Source organism: Microtus oregoni, unplaced genomic scaffold, assembly GCF_018167655.1.
Source record: "Microtus oregoni isolate MIOR12 unplaced genomic scaffold, Mior012 000031F_ref0000149, whole genome shotgun sequence".
In the NCBI taxonomy this organism is placed as follows: Eukaryota; Metazoa; Chordata; class Mammalia; order Rodentia; family Cricetidae; genus Microtus; species Microtus oregoni.
Genome location: NW_024543090.1, coordinates 2,282,059 through 2,305,501, shown reverse-complemented (window position 1 = coordinate 2,305,501; position 23,443 = coordinate 2,282,059). Strand labels below are relative to the sequence as shown.

Below are 23,443 nucleotides of genomic sequence, written 5' to 3'. Positions count from 1 at the left end.
CAGACTTTCATGTTAGGATCCACGGGAAGTGTGCTTTTGTTAATGCAGCCAAATCAACAAACTAATATAGCAAACCTCCCTCCTTGAAGTTCAGCGAGAGCCTCTGAAATCCTAGCCAGAGGCTAACCCTAGGGATGCACACCCTGCGAGTTCCTAGCAATTCCCACCAGGTCCCCTGAAGACTGGAGACATCCCTGCATTTGTCACTATGTGGGGTGATGTTATCCTTCTCTATGCAGTGTGTGCACACTGACACCATTCGTCAGCCAGCAGACCATGAGGTGTACCGAAACCCATGCCGCCTAAATAGTGTCTTCACCTCCCCTTAGGGTTGAGTTCTGAAAGCCCACCAGGGCCTTTCCTGGGCATTCAGGGCTGGCAAAATTTCTCCTTGGAGATTAGGGTCCTCTAGCACCAACCAGGGACTACTGTCAACAAACTGGTTTCCCTTTTCAAAACTGTGAAGAGGGCAACTAAGCCACAGAAATATGGGCACCAAACAAGGCGGGAAGCTCTACAAAGGTCACCAGTGTGCAATTAAGAATATTAAAAAACTATCAGTATTTGGACGTGAGCCGATAGAAGCTGAGAATAGTCCTTGTGTCTAATGACTTGAAAAATCTTCAAAGTGCCAGGTGGTCAATAGCTTCTAGATTAGAATTTAAAAAGAATGGTAACTAATAAAAGTTTCTCACGGGTGGTAACATCTCAGCTTTTAAACCATATCGGACTTGGCAATTTGTGAACACCAGGCTGGAGTTTGTCTATGGATGCCTGGACAGGGTGCCTGTGTGTGAGCAGAGACCCAGTGCGTGACTGACTCTGATGCCAACTGTCAGACTGAACTTCAGCAGAAAAGGGAAGGAGGATGATCCCCCAGAGGCTGATGTGGGAGAGCGGGAAGTCACCGCATTCAAGGCAAACTCAGGTCATCTGTGGAGAATAACACGCTCTCTTCCCCTACTAAGTCAGCAGTGGTAGGGAGATGGCTCAGATGGTAAATTGCTTGTTGTTCGAGCACAAGGCCACGAGTTTGCATCTCTAGGACACACAAAAAAAAGCTGGTTAGTCGGGGCTGCAGAGATGGCTCAGTGGTTAAGAGCACTGGCCGCTCTTCCAGAGGACCCAGGTTCAATTCCCAGCACCCACAACTGCCTGTAGTTCCAGTTCCAGGAGATCTGACATCCTCACATAGACATGTGGGCAGGCAAAATGCCAACGCATTTAAAATAAAAGTAAATATGTCGATAAAAAAAAAAGAAAAAAAAGCTGGGTGTGGTGGCACATGCTTATGATCCCAGTGCCAGGGAGACAGAAACAGATCTCTGGACCCACTGGCCTGTCAGCCCAGCTTGCAGCAAGTTCAAGGCTGAACCAGCTGTCACCCCAGAGAGAGGGTCAGCACTCCCCAAACCAAGTGGACAACTCTTGAAGAAGTCTTGCTTGCACACGCCCTTGTACCCTAACATAGCATGGACGTCCACCAGCATGGGCGGACACTCTAAGAGGAGTGGGTTTGGCTCACCACCCTCATCTCCCTCCTCATCCTCTGGGGCCTGGAGCAGACAGGCTCTGAGCACAGGAAAGCAGGTCTCAGCACTGCTGACTCACTGAAGGAGCCCAGAGGCGGGGCTGAACATCTCTGGCAGGGAAAGACTGATTGGCACAGCCACAGTACAGACTCAGAAACAGATGCATTGATCAGGACTGAGGCGGCTGCTCACCTTCCTGCTGTGTTGTAGGTGGGATGTGTTGGGGAAGCAGGAGCACCATCCCTCCAAGACTGACCCTCTGATGAACAGAGTCTGCATGTCAAATCTTTCTGCACCCTAGGAAAGGGGCTTCCAGAGAGCTGCTCATTGAACAATGATCCCAGGAAACCAGACAATCACCCAGTGAAGAACTTCCCTTGAGATCAACAGGGAAGTGAGAGGTCTTTCTGAAATCTTGTTGACCCAACCAGAAATATGTTCCTATAACGAGTCTATCCTTGCTAAAAAATACAAAAAACCCCCGAGTCTCTTAAAAAGGATTATCCAAGGGCACCAGACATTTGTTGACTTTCCCAGGTCTGCCGAGTGTGACCTCACACCCCAAGTGTCATTGATTCAAATAGAATATCCAATTTCCCAGACACACAGCTGGCACTGCTTGTATGTCCTTTACGAAAGACAACGGGTAATGGGAGACTGAGATGTGAAGCCAGCAATGTGAGACCTCATCAGATAACAGGAGCTCGAAGGAAACGGGCAAATTCCTATCAAGGCTGAGTCGTCCATGAGAGCAGACCGGGGACTGTCAACCCTAAGTAGTGGGCTGGGGTCTCAGGTTCATGACTGGCCATGGCATGCAAAATATCAAACAGCCCTTTTCTACAGACAGGACCTATAGGCTCTCAAAGGGTGGTGACCACAAAGAATTCAGGTCTACCATTTTAAGAACAGGCTACTGCCCCTTACTTTGCACCTCTACACCCACAGCTCAGCACAGCTCTCTGACCTCAGAGAAGTTCCTTTGAGCAGCAGACAGATGTGAAGGCAGAAATGTACAAGAGGCTGAAGGGCAGAGAGAGTCTGTGGAGTTCTCAGCCACCAACGGGACATCTGGATCCTGCTTCACCCCTTCAAGGCTCAGGGACAATCACAGAAGAGCGGACAGGAAGCCTGTAAGAGCCAGAGGTGGAGGACCAGACTGAGAGTGTCTTCTGGATATGACAGGACCCTGGATTGATGACCGCATAGCAGCTGTGGTTGATGGACAAGACCTAGACAAGATCAAGCCAATCAGCATGTCGGAATAGAGGGGGCGGGCAGCACAATTTTCCACTCCTAGCTGGATAGATATTGACTATCTATGGCTTCTGGGAGAGGAGGAGACCATTGTAAGGGTGTGACCTCCATGAAGTCAATCATCCACTAGGAGGTGGTTGGGTACCGATGAGTGTACAGACAACAGATCTTTAAAAAACAAACCCAAACAGAGGACACAATCTTAGGAGGGGAGAGGTGGGAGTGGGTCTGGGAGAAGTCGGTAAGAAAGGTGGGGGGGGGGGTTGAATATGACCAAGATGTATTGTATGAAATTCTTAAACAATTAGTAAAAATGTATTTTAAGATCAGGTTGCTCGATATGAGAAGCTCAGAGGGTTGTCTTGACCTCCCAGTATTTCACTGGGTGGCCAGAGGTTAGATTTCTTATCTCCAGGTTCGGATTTTCCAAACCTAGCCAGTTAAAAAACTTCACGTCCCTTGCAGAGTCCTGCGTCTCAGGGAGAAAGCTAGGAAAGCTGTCCCCACAACCTAATGAGGCCATTTGCCAGCAGGTGAGCAACCTGCAGGAACTGGCTGTCTCATCCACAAAGGGAGGATACCCGCGTGCATCCTCATACCAACCCTGTCGGTGAGACAATGAATCGGAAGCCGGAGCGTCCTACCGCTGTGCCTATTAATAGTCAGAGCTGCCGTTCCCGAGCCTATTAGCTGTTCCAGCGCTAAGTGCTTTCAGGTGTGTTACACCAGTTAATCTTCACAGTCTTAGAAGGAAGATACAATTATGTGTCTACTTAATTAAAAAAGGGAAGCAGGGCTGGGTAGGAATTGATCCTTAGAGGTCAAGCACATCCCCATCAAGAAGCAGGGCTGTCTCCCCAGCCTGGATGCCTGACTGTTCTTCAGCAATGGTGCTACCTCCTTCCTGCAACACCCACCCCAACACACACACACACATACACAGACATACATGCACACAGACACAGAAACACACACACACACATACATACACTGACACATACATATACACACAAGTATATACATTCATACACAAACACACATACACACATACACACATACACACACACACACACACACACACACACACACTCAGGCTGCATGAGCTGCTATGGAGATCACTGAAGGAGAAGAGGGTCCCTGACATGGGGTCTGCCAGCATGTGAAGCATGAGAGAGCTGTTCTCCGTGGCGAAGCTCTCGGAAGCGCCTCTCCTGACTGTTAACCGTTTTGTTTGGGTTGACATGATGGACAAGAGCAGAGAGTGGTGAGGTTCATTAACCGTGCAGGGCCTCCTACCATGCAGCTGTGAGCTTAGTTTGGAATTAAGAAGCTAAGGTCATTTCCCCGAATGAGAGGTAGCAAGGCTGAAGATATCAATTCAAGTAAAAAGAATCATGACCAGAATAAAAGACTGTTATTTATTTCCAATTCTTTCCACTTTCTCACTCAGGAGTAGTGGCAAATATGATGTTTTAGTTTTCTGAATTAAAGCTGTGGCCCAGGAGGGCTGCAGGCTCAGGGAAGGCTCTGTGGGACTGTGCTGTGGTGCGGCTTCTCTGAAGGGCAAGCAGGAGCTGCTGGCATCACCTCCAATCACCCCATGTGTTCCAGGGCGGGCAATGAACTCCTCCGAGGTAATGCTGGAGGTAAGCTCCCCAGTTTGGGCCCAAGTTTTCCACAGCAGCCTGCTCAGGAAGCTGATATAAAGAACGTGCTCCCTCACACAACCAGCGCAGTATGTCAGCTTCACTTAAGGCCTTCTCAGAGGTGGGGCTTCTGCTCATCATTAGGAAAAGAAACAAAACGAGGAAGAGAAAGAATGGCCACGGCTTCCTTCCCTCCACTGTGCTTTCTGAAGAGCAGCGGCGTCTCTGTCCTGCTGCGTGCCCACCGTCAGCCCGTGTGGTGAGCACTGCACCTCCACAGGTCAGCAGCTGGTTGGCCTATTTACTGGCTACAGCAGAAAGCTGGTCCCGGATTCGGCCCAGACCATCTAACATGGTATCCAGTGTTTCCTTGCTCAGTTCCATGGTCACAGCCGAGATGCAGGGTTTGTCTCCACACAGACTAGGATCTTCTTGAATCTGTAAGAACACGGGCCAGAAAGTCAGAGCTGCCTGTCTTTGCTTCCAGGAAGTGAGCCCCACACAGTTCTAGCTCCTGAAGACAAGGGCTCTCTGGGGTGCAGCAGAGGACCCCAGCCTCGCATCCTTTAGCAGCTGGCAATGAAGGAGACGCTTGGAAGGCCTGGGTCACTCTCCTTTTACACACGAGTGTGAGTGAAGGCTCACTTATCTCTCTGGAACTGGGTCTTAGCACTCAAATGAGAAACCATCCCGTCTGTATGACACTTTAACAAGCGGGCTCTATGGCATGCAGAAAACAATCAGACACAGAAAAGTTCTGGGTATACTGATTTGATCTTAAAAGAGGAAATGAAACATTACTATATTTTGAAAGGGACCTGTTAGAGCCACTTCCTCGTCTTCTACGGATGCTGAGTTTCTGGGTGTCTGCTGAAGTGGCGATAGCATGGCACTCTCCTAAGTTTAACCACACAAACCCTACAAGATGGCTTCTGTGCCATTACAGGGCTCCGGAAAAGAACACCAAGGTGGAGAGAATGAGACCAGCAGGTGAGCAGGAAAACAGTGCTGACAATCAACTGCCAGCGGACGCTTGGGCTGTCCTGCAGCCGTGCCGGCCCAGTTCCACTGGACAGGAAGCTATCAAGAGATCCAGAGGACTATCAGCTTCCACATGCGTAACCCGGCGGCTAATGCCAGGCTCAGCACACTATTTAAGGAATACAATGCCCTGCACCTGCTATTCTGAAGCCTCTGCTTTTAGTATCTACTTCATTGTGACCATGCTACGTCAATATGGGCCTGCAGGTAGAATCTGAACAGACACCACACTGGGGGAGGGCGTTTGACTGCTGGTGTTTTAGATGGCTGTGGGAAAGGGAGGGTCAGCGCACTATTATTCCTTCTGTGGAGCGGGACAGAGGGCATACCTTCATCTGGAGCAGGCAGGTGGGGACGGCCATGCGGCTGATGCTGTCTGAGGAGGTTTTGATATCCACTCTCCAGTCCAGGTCCACCAGGCGTGGCAGAGAGACTGTGGAGGGGACAGCTTTGGTAAGAGGTTATACAACCTGTGTCTCCTGAGCTTTGATTCAGTGACAGGTGGTTGTAAGGAATGTATGCATATAATACAGGCAAGTCTCAGAAAGAGACAGGGAGGGCCTAAGACCCACGTGTCATATGCCTTACACATGGTGTGGGGCCACCTGTCCTTAGCCTGCTCCTGGTGGGTGCATCTCCAGACACTCACACGCCACATGTTGGGAGAGAATGCCAGGTGACACAAGGTGGAGATGCAGCCATGGCCTGAGTCGTAGAGAAAGAGGAACTTGGGCGACTGCGCTAGAGACTTTGTTTTATAGAAGAAATGGCCTTGGTTTGAAGGCAAGCCCCACACTTTCCTAACCCCCTCATCTAGAAGCCTGGACTCCAGGGTTACTGGGAGGGCTGCATGGGTCGGCACGGACACAGCTCCAGCTGTGTGACTGAGCTAACAAAAACGCAAGGGCAGTCACTCAGCAGCACGCTCTTACGCAACCTCTAGGAGTGATGCTAATGACTAATCTTGCCTTTCTGCACATCACACGTGTGTATATATACAATTCTCGTTGCTTACGGTCACTGTACATGTACTGTGTTACCTAAGGTCAGCGTCACCCATTTTCTCCTCCTCCCCCTCCTATTAGACTGCTTTGCTCCCCTCTTTATTTTGTCTTAACTGACACAGTACTTAGCTGACAAGTACTTCACTTTCTGCTTAGGTATTTCTGCATTTTAGCAGCTGTGTCTATCATCATCATCATCATCATCATCATTATCGCCTAGAGTGAAATTTAAATTTCACTAGAATAGTTCTCTTTGGTCTGTGGCTAAGTGCCTGGTTGGGGGACTCAGTGCTGGCACGAGGGGAGTAGCGGCGGGGGCTCAGTTACTCACTCTGGTTTGCTTGGGCTTCAGTTCTCCAAGTAGATCTGTTTAGGAGGGAAAGACAAGGAGGAAACCATGAGAAAGCAACGAGAGTAAGCTTTTTGATAAGGAGGGACCCCAGCTTGGGGCCTCTCATCAAGAAAAGGCTTCAGAAACAACCCCTATCAAATGCAGCTTTTCATTGTTTTGCAAAGCTCAGTGATGGCAAGGCCCAAGAGCTGGTAGTTTTCATAGCTTAGGAAAAACAAAACACAAAAAACTATAAAAGGCAGAAAATAAACACACTACAGCCCTAACAGAGGGCCTGAGTTCAATGTATGGGACCCATATGATGAAAAGAGAGGACTAAGTCCTGCAAGCCACCCTCTGACCTCTGTGTCACCATGGCATGCTCCACAGCCCTCCAAATAAATAATGCAATATGACAGAACAGAAAGCTTAGTGGGTCACAATCTTATTGAGCTACTGGTCTCTAAGATGAAATAGAACAGGTCAATTCACTATCCCCTCCCTGAGCATCTTACTCAAAACACACCACACAAGTCCTGCGATGCTAGAGCACGCAGCAGTAGGGCGAGATGCCAGGCCAACAGAATATATGGTGGTCAGCATATATTAGCAACCAAGCTCCTGGTAAACAACCATTACGAACAGACCCCTTAAAGCGTTCAGCTAAACAACAATCCACTTTTATTTAAGATTCGTGTTGAAAAGCATCTTCCCAGTTTGGAAAGTACAGATAATTCATAAAAGAAACTAAAAATAATCAATAAGTACAGGAAAAAGACAATCAACATCTCTAATTTCAGAAAGTTCAAAGCTAAAATGGGGTGCTATTTCCCAGTCATAGGACTGGGGAGAGAACAGAAAAGAGAAATCGTCTCAGTGCTGTGAGGCCAGGCCTTGTGGAGCATGCCTCCAGCCACAGCAGCAGAAACAACAGACTCCCGGAGACCTAGTCTCAAGAAAGGGGGCGGGGGGCTTGGAACAATGGTTTTGGTAGCCAACCTGGTCCACTTGACAATGTATGACAAAACCTAGTATGCCCTGCTGTGTGATGGCCTTTAAGCCGGTAAGTCAATAGCTGAATACAGAACAAAGCTCTATTACAAACTGTCTTTGGGAGAAGCTGTCAACGCCTTAAATGATTTCTAAAAAATTATACTAAATTCCTCCATATTCTAGAGTATACTTTCCTTAAACTGTTAAAAATGACCCTAACAGTAAACATTTATAGAAGTGTCATTAATATTAATACCGTTTGCTGAAAATAAACCAGCTATAAAATGGCAAGGTCCTGTTTGTTAAAACCAAAACCAAAAGGTTGGCTTTTCCATATAAATGCAAAAAGAAACACCAGCCAGGTTCTCACCTTCAGGCTAGCAGTGGTACATCACATGCCTGTAATCCCAGCACTCGGGAGGTGGATACAGAATTTCAGAGCCATCCTTGGCCACAGAGGCAGCTCAAGGCAAGCCTAAGCTACGTGAGACCCTTCCTCAAACAACAAAAATAAACAAATAAATGGCTTCCCATTGGAAACTGGATGCAGCTAAGCTCCGGCTGTGGGGCTACAAGCATCTTATTTTCTTCCGTAATTTATCTGTATGCATTTCCAACCACAATTTACATTATTTCTAGGCTTTGTGTATATAACAGGACACATAATGTGCTAATAGTTATAACAAGAATATGAATATTACAAGAACAGTCATAACAAGAAGGGACTCTCAAAAACGCACTTACACGTGCTCCAGGACGATTTTTGTCAGCAGGTTTTTGAGGTTTTGGTGGAAATTTTCTGGAAAGAGAGCCAGAATCACTTCAGCAGAGGACAGGTCCCGGAAGGCCACCAGCCTAGTGAAGCGGTGCAGAGCCTGGAGCAACTGCAGGACAAAGAGGGCGAAGGCACAAGGGTACACACGAGGGGCAGGGATGGAGCTCTGCACACTCACCACGGACAGACACACCGCCAGTCACATGTGAGTTAACACAAGTCTGGGGCCTCTGCAGCAGGCGCTGACACCCAGGTGACTGCTAGTTCACTACACACCTGACTGCTAGTTCACTACACAGCTGACTGCTAGTTCACTACACACCTGACTGCTAGTTCACTACACACCTGACTGCTAGTTCACTACACACCTGACTGCTAGTTCACTACACAGCTGACTGCTAGTTCACCGCACACCTGACTGGTAGTTCACCACACAGCTGACTGCTAGTTCACCGCACACCTGACTGCTAGTTCACTACACAGCTGACTGCTAGTTCACTACACAGCTGACTGCTAGTTCACTGCACACCTGACTGCTAGTTCACCACACACCCACCTGACTGCTAGTTCACTACACACCTGACTGCTAGTTCACTGCACACCTGACTGCTAGTTCACCACACACCCACCTGACTTTGCTAACACACTGGCCCTTTTAGAAGACAGAGGCAGCTGCCTGACCCAGGAAGTCATCAGCTTGTCAGCAACTTGTTAGTTGCGGGCAAAAGGATGATATATCTTTTTTTGCTTTCTGTAGAAGAATCTGCCCTTCACTTAACTTTGTGATGCTGTTTCCCTGGTAACCTGAGAGAAGTGCAAAGCCAGCTGAGTTACTAGGCAACCCTGCACTGGCCCAATGCCTCTGGACTAACATTACACCATGCTTATGTGAGTGAGGCTGCACCCTCCTTGCAGGAATCAGAACCTGTGCTTATGGAGTTGTTAGACAAGGTAATGGTTTCCCTGGAGCGGAAGGCACATCTTGTCTTTACCTTTAGGCTTTCACTTGGAAGACCAAAGAAAAACAGTTCCTGGCCAGCAGTGGGTCCCCTCTGCGAAGGGGAGTCTTGGACTCTGCCTTGCTATGTGTTTCCACCTTATACCCTTGCAGGCGCTGCCTAGCAAACCCAAGGCTTCTGCACAGTGGGCCGGCACTCCATCATTGAGCTACACTCCCAGCAAACTATCCTACGTTCTTGTAGATCTGTAGCCAAATGTAGCTTCGAGCTCACTTATGACTATAATGATGCTAAGCTGAAGCCAAGGAAGCTCTCTGGAGGTGCCTGTTCCCTGCTTTGTGGCTTCATGACACCAGGGAGGCTGTCTGCCTATAAACGGACACAGCTCGGAGGCAAAGAAAAGTGAAGCTTCCGCAGTGAGGGTGGGCATTGATGCCACAGAAGTGACCACTTGGTCAGTGTGCTTGGTAATGGGCTTGTCTCCATTGTCTCCATCCTGTCCTCCCCATTCCTTCCTGTTTCCTAGAATCACCCAGCTGTATCCAAGTCCTTGCATTTTAAGGGCATCCAAACTAAGTCCACAATCTCACTTCTGTCTTTCATTTTCCTATAGTTGATTTCCATAATAAAGCTCTAGATTAAAGGAGAATGACAGTAACAAGGCCATCTGGGTGGAGACACTCCTGCCAAGCGTATCTGCCGGGGATGGACCACATTGCCACTACTGTATAATTCTGGCTTCCTCTGCAGCCTGATGAACATCACGTGACCTGAGCAGAAGATGCCACAGGGGCAGAGGACAAGAATGGGGTGTGCATCCCTGAGGGAGCCTGATTGAGCCCAGCATGGGTATTCTCTAACGCCTCTCAGGCCTTGGTGCCTCAGCTCAGACATCTCTGCTAGGTCTGCCCTCAGCTGCCGGCTCATCAGCACCCACAAGTCACATGTTGGGCACACATGAAATCACAAAAGGTCAGGTTGTTTGTTTGTTTGTTTGTTTTAACCCACACTGCCTAGGTAATAAGCCTGAAATGAAGTGACTGGGAACTCTAGTTACTTATCGTAAGTGGGCTTATGTGTCATAAGGCTCCTTTGAGTTCATTAATATTTTTTTAAGAACTATCTGAGGCTCACTACAGTATCAACAAATGTGTTAAGGAGAAAATGTCTTTGGACATGCGGCTGACCAGGAAGTCAGAAAAAGGGCTAACAGGAGATAAGGTCTGGCGGGTGACAGCCACTTCTCAGCACACTTACTTGCTCTGCCTCCTCCTGTGTCACAGACAAGCCGGAACACGTAATATCCAGGAGCTTTTTTGAGTCAGGGGCTGTACTGGAAAAGCTTTCCTGGCACAGCTGTCTGACGACATCTTTCGAGGAGGCCTAGGGAAGCACACACAGTTAGACCCTGCAAACACCTGTGTTGGTTATTTTATGATTCTTTTGAGAGTTTCTTAACACTTCTGTTTCTGGGGAGGCGGACTGGATGTGCCTTTCCCTACTCTTCCTGCTGAGAACCAATCCTGAGCACTCGGGGAAAACAAGCCCTGAATGGGGGAGAAGGCGGACCTGCTAGGATGAAGCCCAGGGACTGACACAGGGCTCAGGTTCTTGGTTTCCCTTTGTCTCACTGATCCCAAACCTTGCCATAGAGGGGAAGCCTCCTAAGACAGAATCCCTTCAGACAGTGACTCCTCTACTTCAGCCCCAACAACAGTCACATAGAGAACCGTGAGCACATCATGGGGCTAACAATGGCTGACAGGAAGTCTCGCCATGAGCAGTAAGCCCTGTAATCGAGGCTGCAGCAAGGAATCCCAACACCTGTTAGGGTGGTCTGAAGGCGATTCTTGGTTATCAACTTGACTATATCTGGAACTATAGTCCAGAAACAGAGGGCACACTCGTGATCCAGACCTTGGGGCGGGAAGGCGCTCCTTTAATCTGGGCCACACATTCTGCTGAAGCCTATAGAAAGACCGTGGAAGGAGGAAGGGATTGCTTGTTCTTCACCCGCCTGCCCTCATTGTGTCGGCACATACATTCCTTCACTGGGACCTACTCCAGGATACACAGAGACCAGCTGAGACACAAACCTCGTGGGACTAAGCAACTACTAGATTCTTAGACTTCCCATTCACAGATAGCCATTGTTAGACGACAGACAGCCTGTAAGTCCTTCCAATAAATTCCATATACATCTCAAGATGAGAGATTCACATTTTTTTTTCTTTTTTGAGAGAGAGATTCATTCTAAAAGTTCTGTGACCCTAGAGAAGCCAGACTAATGCAGATGGTATCCAGGACCAGGAAAGGCAACAGGGGAGTTTGGATCTTCATTCCCAATGGCCTGTAGCAAGCCACACTGTTCTGTGGGGAATCTGGACTTCCACCTCCATGGAGAATTAATGAGGTTTCTCTTTCTGTGGTAAGATACTGACCAAAACCAACCTGGGGAGGAAAGGGTTAATTTGGCTTACAGGTTACAGTCCACAATCAGGGGGTAGCGAAGGCAGGAATCCAGAGGAAGAAGGAAGAAGAAGAGGAAGAGGAAGAAGCAAAGGCCATGCAGGAGCAGCACTCACCAGCTTGTTCCTCATGTCTTGCTCAACCTGCTTTCTCAAGACTGTCTGCCCAGGGCTGGCACCACTCTCAGTGGGCTGGGCATTCCCACATCCATCATTAATCAAGGAAATGTGCCCACAGTCTTGCCTACAGGCCAGTCTGATAGAGGCATTTTCTCAATTGGAGTTCCCTCTTTCTAGAAGACTCTATCTCATTTGTGCTTGTGTCAAGCTGACAAAAGACATCCCTCCTCTCTGCCGTAGCAATGTTAAGGAAAGATAGCTAAAACAAGATTTAAATACTATGCACAGTCTCAGAACATAACAGGAACATGTCCAGGTTCTAATAAAAATCACCCTTGTGGCCAGAAACCAGGAAGATTTTGGGATGAATGGAAAGGGGGCGTGAACACATGCCACAGGAGGCTGAGGGAATAAGATTACAAGTTGCAGATCAACTTGGGCTATATGATGGGACTGTCTGGGGACAATGTTAAATTTATCTGACCAAGATTTTGAAGCAGCTATGATTTTGCAATATTCCAATCATTAAAAACATTCCTGAAATAAACAAATAAAAAGACTGGCAAAAAGTATAAGGCAACAATAATATAAAGCAAACAATTGCATTTGGGAGACACAACCCAAACAAACACCCAGAGAACAAAGGCAGCACAGCAACATGGAAGGACATCAGAGAACTAATAGATGGAAGACAGGCCATCCTAAGAAATTACCCAGCCTGCACAGAGGAAAATGGACTGAAACTAATCAACAAGGCCTTGGGGGTCTGCAGGGCTCCACCAAAGACCTAACAAGTGTACCAGTTAAGTCACGGAAGGAAAGAAAAGAGGAAAGGGATGATGATAGATGGACGGATGGATGGATGGATGGACAGAGATAGACAGTAGACGGATAACATTTAAGAAATAATAGAACCAGCAAGAGGACTGCAAACTGCAAAACAGAAACTGACAGAAGTGTAAGGAGAAACAGGATTTCCGCAACCCCACGGGCACAGTGGCACTCCTCCTTCAGCCACCAATAGAACCAACCAGATATTAAAGAGGGCACGGAAGAATTAAGCAACACCATCCATCACTCTAATTGACATCCGTGAAACATCCCCCAGTAAGAGGACAGGGGAAGCAGGTGAAACAAAGAGCTGGCAAGAACGACAAGCCAGACACTGAAAGGATGAGGGAAGCCTACACACAAACCTGACGGCTTCCACAAATGGACCAATTACTCAAAAACCCATCACGACGCCCCTCACATGAAACAGATATGCAGCAGCTGTCACTACTCAGGAAATTGAATCCACAGCATTAACTCAAAAAAAAAATCTCTAGACCTAGACATTTTCACTGGAGAATTCTAACAAACATTTCAGTATTAAAAACATCAATTCTATAAATCTCTTTTAGAATACAGAGGAAGGGACAGTTTCCAATGCATTTCATTGGTAAAATTACCTAAATATCCAAATCAGATGGAGAGTTCAAAAAAGGGAAAAGAGAAAGAAGGGAAAAGAAAATTACAGATCCGTATCCCCTCATAAAAACTGACACAGAAATTCTTAGCAACATATTAACATATAGAAAAAGCAATATATAAACAGTGTATAAAAGGGATTATACACCATGGACAGATGGGATTTATCCCAGGAATATAAATCTAGTTGAGTATATGAAAATCTACATAATTCACATTTTAACAGATTAAAGGAAGGGGACCACACAATCTCAAAAAAAAAAAACCCAAGAACAATGCTTGATAAAATAAAACATCAATATTTTACATAAACAAACAAAGAAAACCCTCTCAACCAAGGAGCTGTTTTGGCAGGTAAAGAAAGGCATGAGCTGAGACCCTGAGCTTGACTTCTAAAACCTACATGCTATAAGGCAAGAACCAACCACTGCAAGCGCTATGGAATAATCCTTCTGTACACTGTGAATATATGTCACTCTCATTAGTTAATAAAGAACTGACTGGCTGGTAGTCAGGCAGGAAGTACAGATGGGACAGTCAAACAGAATGCTGGGAGGAAGAAGAGTGGAGTTAGCATAGTTACCAGGAGACACAGAGGGAGCAAGACATGCTAGAGGAAAGGTAAAGCCATCAGGCAGGTGGCAATACATAGATTAATAGAAATGGATTAATTTAAGTTGTAAGAGCTAATTAGTAATAAGCCTGAGCTATCAACTGAGCATTTATAATTAATATTAAGTCTCCATGTTGGATATTTTGGAATTGGAGAGGGAAGAGACAGAAACTTCCACCTACAGCAAGTTGTTTTCTGACCTCCATACCTGAATATGTGAGTGTGTGTGTGTGTGTGTGTTGTGTGTGTGCCTGTGCACGCACAAATAAATACATTTAAAATTAAAACCTTCTCAAAAATATAAAATTCTTAGAAAAAACCTACCTGGCATTATGGGAGGCCAGTATACACACTTGAAACCTAGGGGTGCCTCATTGCTACGGTCAAAGAATGAATTCTAGGACTTCTGTGCTACAACTACAGACAGCAGACAAAAGAGCCCAGAGAAGATGAAATTAATACGGAGACACACCAAGTTTACATACTGGAAGATTCAACACCCTGAAGAGGGCAACTTCCCCCTAGTTGACACATAGATTAAAAAAACAATTCCTATCAAAATCTAAACATGCTTGTTTCAGAAATACCCAACAACATTTAAAAATGTATACTAAGAAAGGCAAAAGAGTTAAAACAACTAAAGCAACATTTGCAAGCGTGTGTGTGTGTGTGTGTGTGTGTGTGTGTGTGTGTGTGCTCGTGCGCACGCCTGGGAATGTGCTGGGAGAACATGTGCACATGCGTGTACATGACTGTAAAGACAGAAGACAATCTCACTGTGGTTCTTCAGGCACCATCCACCTTGCTTCCTGAAACAGGTTCTTCATTGGTCTGGGCCAGCCAAATAGTCAACAGTCAAGCCCAGCCATCCCCAGCCATCCCACTGTCCATGTCTCCCCAGCACTGGGATTACAAGTGCACACCGTCACCCACTGGGATTACAAGTGCACACCACCACCCACTGGGATTACAAGTGCACACCACCACCCACTGGGATTACAAGTGCACACCGTCACCCACTGGGATTACAAGTGCACACCGTCACCCACTGGGATTACAAGTGCACACCGTCACCCACTGGGATTACAAGTGCACACCGTCACCCACTGGGATTACAAGTGCACACCGTCACCCACTGGGATTACAAGTGCACACCGTCACCCACTGGGATTACAAGTGCACACCACCACCCACTGGGATTACAAGTGCACACCATCGCATCAGCTTTTCACCTGGGGTCCAGAGATCACACTCACAGCCTCACGCTTGCATAACACGTGATTTATAGACTGAGCTATCTCCCTAGCCAAATCAACTTTGAGAAAGAAGAATAAACTAGGAGGAACCGGTCTGATTTCAAGGTTTATTATACAGTTAGAGCAATCACTGGGCATACTCAGAGGGAAGAACACATAGATCAAGGCAACAGAGAACCCTGAAACAAAACTACACAGATATGCCCAAAGGATTCTTGAATTGCAAAGTAATTCAGTGTAGGAAAAAATTTTCTTTTTAACGAATGGTACTAAAACAATTTGACACTAAAAAAGCACCCGCAATTTAAATATCACATACTTTATAAAAACCAGCTCTGTATAGATCACAAACTGAAATATTAAAGACAGATGCAGGGCTGGGGGAGACAGCCTGGTGGGTAAAGCAGTTGCTGCACAAGTCTGATGACCGAAGCGGGATTCCAAAACACTCGCAAAAGCTGAAGTAGGACACATATCTCCCAGGGCTCCTGCCACACAATGATAGACAGAAGAATTCCCAGAAGCTCCGGGACAGTGAGCCTGGTGTATGCTGCAATGAATGATGAGAAAGATCCTGTCTTCAACCAGACTAAAGACAAGGACTGACCACCACATGTACACACCCACAATCACACCCCCAAACACATATGTATACACCCTTCCCCCCCCCCCCAAACACACTGAGATCCAAGGCACATTTATCCGAAGGATTCATCTAGGACACAGAGACAGCCCCAGATGCTGATGCGGGCACAGATGTAAGTATGAAGTAGCACAGGCGCTCTGGAAAGGTCTGGAGATGTCTTTATATCACGAGACTTCCAGATGACTGAGCAACTTTCTCTGTAACAGGGAATACTGGAAACAGTCTACACGTCTTTCAATAGAGTGGTGAGCTAGCAAACAGAATACTACAGCAGACTCCTAGGCACTAAAAAGGAAGCAACTGTTGACACACACGATTTATGATGCTCTAGAGCAGTGGTTCTCATCTTCCTAATGCTGCGACCCTTTAATACGGTTCCCCATGTTTCAGTGACCCCCAATTATAAAATTATTTCATTGCTAGTTCTTTTCTTTCTTTCAATGAGCCCAGCTCATTGCTACTTCATAACTGTAATTCTGCTACTCTTATCAATCATAAAATAAATGTCTGATATGCAGGATACCTGATACGTGGCCCCCAAAGGGGTCAAGACCCACAGGTTGAGAACACTGCTCTAGAGAATTGAACTGAGTGAGGAAAGCCAATCCACAAACATCATCTACAATGAGACTTACAAAAGTATTCGGAATGAAAAACAAAGACAGAAGAACACAGAAGTGTAAGGGAGGTCTGGAACCAATTGCAAGGGAGCATGGCTGTAAGACACCAACACAGGGCTCTTCCACCGACAGAAATGCCTTGTACAGTTTGAGCGTATCAACATAAATACCCCAACGGTGATACTGTTCTGTAGATTCTCAGAAAGTAACCATTAGGGGACGCTTGACAAAAGGTAAATGACATCTCCCTGCATGATTTCTTACAACTCCATGTGGCTCTACGGTTGACTTATAATAAACTTTAATTTTTAAAAATAGAACTAACAATGCAAATGAATGAGCTACCGCTACACCATCATGCCTGAGAACCAGATGTGAAAATGAATGTGTTCAACTGTTCCAGTTTTGTGGAGTTCAGATATGAGCAATATTAAATTAGCTGTGGCAGAAGCAGTGCACTACTGGGAAGGCGAGAGGAAGAAGTAAGGAACTGGGAGGGACTTCCGGGGGCAGGTGTCTCAGTTTGTGATCTAGTGTTGGCTACGAGGACGAAGTCAGAAAGTGAAGCCCTCACGATTTCCGCATTTTCAGCATCTATGCTATAGATTACATTTTAAAGTTTATCAAGGAAAACAAAATGTCCCAAGATAAGCAGCAATGGAGAAGCAATGATCCAAATCAACCACCACAAAGGCTAAAGGCTGGGCATGAGAACTCTAGTTCCTAGTTACAGTTCGTTCTGTTGCACTAATGCACTCAGTAGCTCTTTCTTCAGCACATACTGGGTGCCAGGAGTTGTTCTGCTTGCTGGGATACACTTGTGACTAACAAAAGTCAAAGTCTTCAGGAGAAGAGCGAGCAAATGTGGCTGATAATGATAGTGCCACCAGTATCATTCCTGATCTTTAGAGAAGAAAGGAAAACAAACTGAAATCATGTTCTTGAGAAAAGACTATAAACAGATCCGCGATGTCAGCTAGTGGTTAAGTTCGAAGAGGGATGGTAAAGCCACCCTTCTACAGAGTAATTCAAACTTTATGGTATCCCCAGTAGTATGTCCCTTTAGAGATGGCTCAGCGGTTAAGAGCACTGCCTGCTCTCCCAAAGGTCCTGAGTTCAATTCCCAGCAACCACATGGTGGCTCACAACTATCCGTAATGAGATCTGGTGCCGTCTTGAGGAAGAGACCTGATCAGTCGTCCTCATCAACTTAGACCATGAAACCCAATATGGACAAGCTCAACAGAACCGCCATATGCGGGCTGCCCATGCATGCTTCAGCATTGCCTGGGCATAAATTTCTTTTCAAATTTCATGTCCTTTTCAACCTCATAACCTTACCAAAGACGGTCAGGAAAGTGTCCCGGCCGCATACAGGCCAAGCCAGTACAGACTGGACCTCAGTGGGTCCGAACGGACATACAACCCAGCGCTGGAAGCACATACAATCCGAGGAAGAGAATTTCTGATAGTGCGGGCAGACGGACCTGGATGGAATGGGGAACTGATTGCCACTCGGGTGCTCCAGTCCGGAAAACCACTCGTAGTCACTCATTCTTCGGTGAATTCACATCGATTACCTATTTTTTTAACTTCCACCTTAATATCAGGGAGTGATTAAGTTTGTTGCTCCTGTTTAAAAACTCAGAAAGGCTAAGTGATTTTCTCAGTGTCACACAGACAAGTACTTGCAAGGGGGCAGTGCTCCGAGACAGAGCCGGTTTATTCCCAACGCTTGCTTTGTACAAAGTCCCAGAGTCTAAGGCAGCCGCCGAACGCATCCCCACCCCTGCAAGATACCTTCAGCAGGCTCTGGAGCGCCACGAAATGCTCCGCTGACAAGGCCGCCATCTTTCTGCAGTCATGTGACAGAGAGAGCAAGCGGGGCGTGCCACGTGACACCGTGCAGGGCATGGCAGGGCATGCCGGGAGTTGTAGTTCTTCACCGTGTCGGGCGAGAATAGCGTAAAAGTAGTAGGGTGTGCAGAAGGTCTGGAAATCGTATTCAACGACCAGAGAGACGGTGCTGGGAGAACTCGGGTATGGGATGATTTCCAAGGAGCAACTGTCTGGACTTCCTAGGTCAGGGAAAGTAGTTTTGCCTTTGCCCTTCTGGGTAGGCTGGCTGATTTGGGGAATGCACCTGCACACTTGGCAGGCACCTCGGCAACATAGATGCCCAGAAGTGATTTTCCTACTCGCCATAAGGATTTAAACGAAGCTGTGCCGATTCGAATTCTTGGAATTCACGCACACGTGGACGCATGCACACCTGCAGTAACCATGTAAAAAAAAAACACAGTGCTCTTATGCAGATAGTTTCTTTCCTGTTTGTAGAGAAGTACGGGCTCGGTACTATAATCAGCCTTACCAGACAGTGAAGCCAAAGCATTTAGGGCTCTTAGTGACTTTCCTGTGGTCCCAGGAGAGCTCTGGTGTGAAGAACAGGTGGTTAGGAAGGGGCTGGAAGGCAGGAAGGCATATGAAAGTATTGCTTCCCTCAGCGCTGCCTGTCTCGCACATGCTCTTTCCTTGGGTCTCTCACTCTGGGAACTCAACTCAACGTTGAGGCTCATGTAGCAAGGCACTGAGGTCTACAAACACATCCTTCCTCAAGGGCAGAAATTCCAGCCTCTAGAGAGTCTGAAAGTAGTAGTAGCCGAACCAACTGCTGGACTGCAACCTTCTTATTTGTTGACTCTGAAATCTGCCTCACAGGCTCAGGCTTTGACCACTTGGTCCCCAGCTTCTGGGACTGCTTTGAATGTTGTGCAATTTAGGAATTGGGACCTGTCTATCGAGTGTCACTGATGGCAGGACTTTGAGAGCTATACTGCTTCTGGTTCTGGCCCGTTTGCTTGGTGTCCTGTCTGATATCATGTAAGGAGCCTTGCCTGGATATTACTGCCACCCTGCTCTGCCATGTTAGATTACAACTTCTGAAACCACGAGCAGAAATGAACCTCCCTCCTCTGAGTCGTTCCTGCAGAGTATTGTGTCACAGTGACAAACAGTGACCAACACAAACGTCTTAGGAGATCTGAGGCAGAGTCATTCAGCTGAGCCATTCCAGAGTTTCTGGCCTTGAAATAATGCATACAATTTTAAGTGTGACCTTTTTCACATCCTGGTTCAAAGCGGCTGCAGGCTGTGAGCTCTGGCACAAGACACTAATCACTGCTTGCCTGTGCTAAGGGAGGCTCACATCCCAGTGGAGCAAAAACTGTGGCCGGAACAGTCACCTCCACAGGCATGTGTGGAGCTCTCTTTGCTGCAAGATGGGAAGTGACCCCAGTTTTAAGAATGGGCTTCCAGAACTAAGAAAAACCCAGAAACCTGTGAAGGAGGGAGCTGGGCTTTCCTGATTACCTGACTTTAAAGATGCTAATTCTTCCCTGAATAAACACAGCTAGGTGAAGAGTTAGTTATCAGTGAAAGGTGGATGCACCGAGGGTATGGACCACCTGATGCATGCCGTTGTGGTGTGTGGGCAGCCTCAGCAGCCACTGCAGGTGTCAGAACAGTCTCCTCCCCCACTGGAGTTCCAGATGCTGCTAACTAAACTTCTCCCCATACGTGAGGGAATTGGAAGTGCTCGGAGCTTGGCTGGAGATGCTGTGGAGTGTGCCAGATATCAGCATGATAAAATGTCAGTTAAAAGGCTTCCAAAAATTCTAAACTTGGAAGCTGAGCAGCTGTGGGAATAAGGGCAGACATGCTTGTTATAGACTGTCCTGCACCGAAATCTACCAGACTGAATGTTGACTTTGAATAGATTCATTTCTCTGTTTTATTTATTTATTTCCTGTGAAAAGTGCATCTTGACAGAGATCTTTATGCACACACTGTAAGTTACCAAACTACCATGGATTTCATTTATTTCTTAGGACAGGCAATTAAAATGTAAATTAAAACAGTCTGGCTTTATCTCTGCTGCTGTGATAATAACGCTGACAGAAAGCAGCACACAGGAAGAAAGGGTTTGACTTACAGTTCCTGGTATCAGCGCATCACTGAAGCAGGAGCTCGAGACCCTGGTCACACCAGCACGCTCAGGAGCCCAGAGCGAAACAAAGGCACCCAAGCTGTTTGCTTGCTGCTTATGTTCAGCTGGCCTTCATCTCTCTTACACCCTTCAGTGTCCAGCCCATGAAAAGGTGCTGTCCACATTGAGATGGGTCATCCCATCTCAATTAACAACTAAGACAACCTCCTGGGGATATGCACCCAGGCTAACCCAACCCAAGTAACTCTTCCCTTGAGACTCCCTTCTCAGATTGGAGTTATTGGCTGTAACATGTTGATATCTAAAAATTAACCAGCACAATTACTTAGGTTAAAAACTCCCACTGAATAGTTTCAAAACATTTGGGGGTTGCCGAAGCATGGAAGATAACCACAGAGTAAGTGGCTGTAAGTCAGAATATTGGCTAGAGTTTGTTTGTGTTTGTGAAAACTAAGCATTGAGCATCATAGGACCACAACAGTTCTTTTTACTCTAACATCTTTGAAAGCTGGAAAGGGAAGAGGAGAGAGATGCTGGGGATTTCACATGTATTGAAAATGGCCTGTAAGCAATAGATCACGCTTGGGGTACTGTCCCCTGTTTCCTACTATAGAAACCACAGGAATGTACCTGTGTCTTTTCCATGTCCTAAATGGCCTGGTTGCTAAGATTAGTGAGGTCCAGAGCTCACCATGGTCTCATTTTTCATCCGCTGTCCCCGGGAGTAACACAGAAGCAGCTGGCAACACAACAGTATTGTCCCTGTGTTTGTACACAGGCCCCCTTTGTTCCCGCATGCACAGAGCAGCGGCTGTGACAATAGCCTGAGCCGCACTGTGTCCTCCTTCTCCAGTGTTGCACTTGTTTATCAGCTCTGGGATTGGCGAAACTATGATTTCCTGCTAGAAGGGGGCAGGTTGTCATATTCTCTTCCATTTCCCCCAATCTTAAGGGTCAGAGTGGTGAGTGAGGCCCAGGGAGATCTGGACTGCCAAAATGCCACCACTTCAAGAGACTGGCAGGGCAGGATTCTTCGTCTCTCCTGTGCAAGGTAGGAACCACCCTGGGAGAAGGAACCAGACAGGTAACTTGGAGAGAGGCTGAGAGCCTAGGGCGGGACCACTGCAGGCAGCGGCTGAGAGTGTAGCCCAAGGAGGATGGGGCTCTGGGTTGGAGACAGACACCTCTGGCTCACACACAGGGAAAAGCAACTGTGGTCAGGTGTGACAGCCTCCCAACAGGGAAGCAGACCTAGTCTGCGCTACCCATGGGTTCCACATATAAGAATGTAACCAATGTTGAATAAAAAATATCATTTACATTTCATCTGTCCTGAGCATGCAGAGACATTTTTCCTTGTTTTCTAAGCAACACAGAACATAAAGTTACCGAACCTTTATGTTGTACCAGATAGGGCGGCAATCTAGTGATGACCATAGTATATGGAAGATATGCACATCTTATGGAAAAGGCTTTATCAATTTTTAAAACAAGGGCTTTGTGCATTCTCAGATTCTGGTGTCTCCGAGGGTCTTGACTTCAATACTCTGATGATAATAAGGGGGAAGCTATGCCTTTTAAAACATTTTTAAAGATTTATTCATTTCATTTTATGCATAAGGATGTTTTGCCTTCTTATGTGGCATGTTCTGACCAATGGCAACATTATCTCCAAACTGAAACATATGCTCCAAAAAGGGGGTTGGAGAGAGGTGGTCACAGTATCATGGAAGAATGGAAGCTTGGAAGATTCTTGCCCCCCCCAACAGTGTAAGAGGAAGTAAACACCTAATGCCTCTGAGACCTATGAGTGACCAGAATCTCCAGGGACATAGAGGTTTATCAAAGTAACCATTTCTAAAGAGCAGTTGTTATTACTAAGCTCTTACTGTATATACCATGTATGTATAGACTTTATTAATCTTACTGTATATACCATGTACTATAGACATTACTTTATTATCTTACTGTATATACCATGTACATGTAGACATACTTTATCTTACTGTATATACCATGTACATGTAGACATACTTTATCTTACTGTATATACCATGTACATATAGACATACTTTATCTTACTGTATATACCATGTATATATAGACATACTTTATCTTACTGTATATACCATGTATATATAGACATACTTTATCTTACTGTATATACCATGTATATATAGACGTTACTTTATTTTACTGTATATACCATGTACATATAGACATACTTTATCTTACTGTATATACCATGTACATGTAGACATACTTTATCTTACTGTATATACCATGTACATGTAGACATACTTTATCTTACTGTATATACCATGTACATATAGACATACTTTATCTTACTGTATATACCATGTACATATAGACGTTTCTTTGTCTTACGATATATACCATGTACATATAGACATTACTTTGTCTTACTGTATATACCATGTACATATAGACGTTACTTTATCACAGTGCTAATTGCAATAACATTAAACACTTACACAGTCGTGCTTCCCATTCCTGCAGAACTCAAGCCCAGGAAGTCTGGTTTTAGGATCTGGTCTCCATCAGGAGCTCCTCAAGCTGCCAATACACTGAGACCATGACAGCATTTCGTTCTGAGAGGCGTTGCAGTGTCAGGGAAAGTCTCGGTACTGAGTCCTTTGCCCTGGTTGGATACTGTCTTTAAGAGTTTTGCATTTTTTCTTCTAT

At 46.3% G+C, this 23,443-nt stretch overlaps 2 protein-coding genes across 3 annotated transcripts in view; one reads left to right on the top strand and one right to left on the bottom strand.

Annotated features, from left to right (window-relative positions):
* Positions 1 to 4,188: 4,188 nt before the first annotated feature.
* Positions 4,189 to 18,591, bottom strand: Commd9 (COMM domain containing 9). The gene is made up of 6 exons (XM_041679051.1): positions 18,532 to 18,591; positions 10,796 to 10,921; positions 8,549 to 8,688; positions 6,812 to 6,846; positions 5,806 to 5,909; positions 4,189 to 4,873 (listed from the first exon to the last, which is right to left on the bottom strand). The coding sequence occupies exons 1-6, from the start codon at positions 18,580 to 18,582 to the stop codon at positions 4,733 to 4,735; spliced, it is 597 nt and encodes a 198-aa protein (XP_041534985.1). The 5' UTR covers positions 18,583 to 18,591; the 3' UTR covers positions 4,189 to 4,732.
* A 3,071-nt stretch (positions 18,592 to 21,662) lies between these two features.
* Positions 21,663 to 23,443, top strand: part of Prr5l (proline rich 5 like) — a 179,232-nt gene continuing 177,451 nt past the window's right edge. For both annotated transcript variants that reach the window (XM_041679263.1, XM_041679266.1), the window contains exon 1: positions 21,663 to 21,788. The gene's annotated coding sequence lies outside the window, so the exon portion shown is untranslated. The remainder of the gene's footprint in view (positions 21,789 to 23,443) is intronic.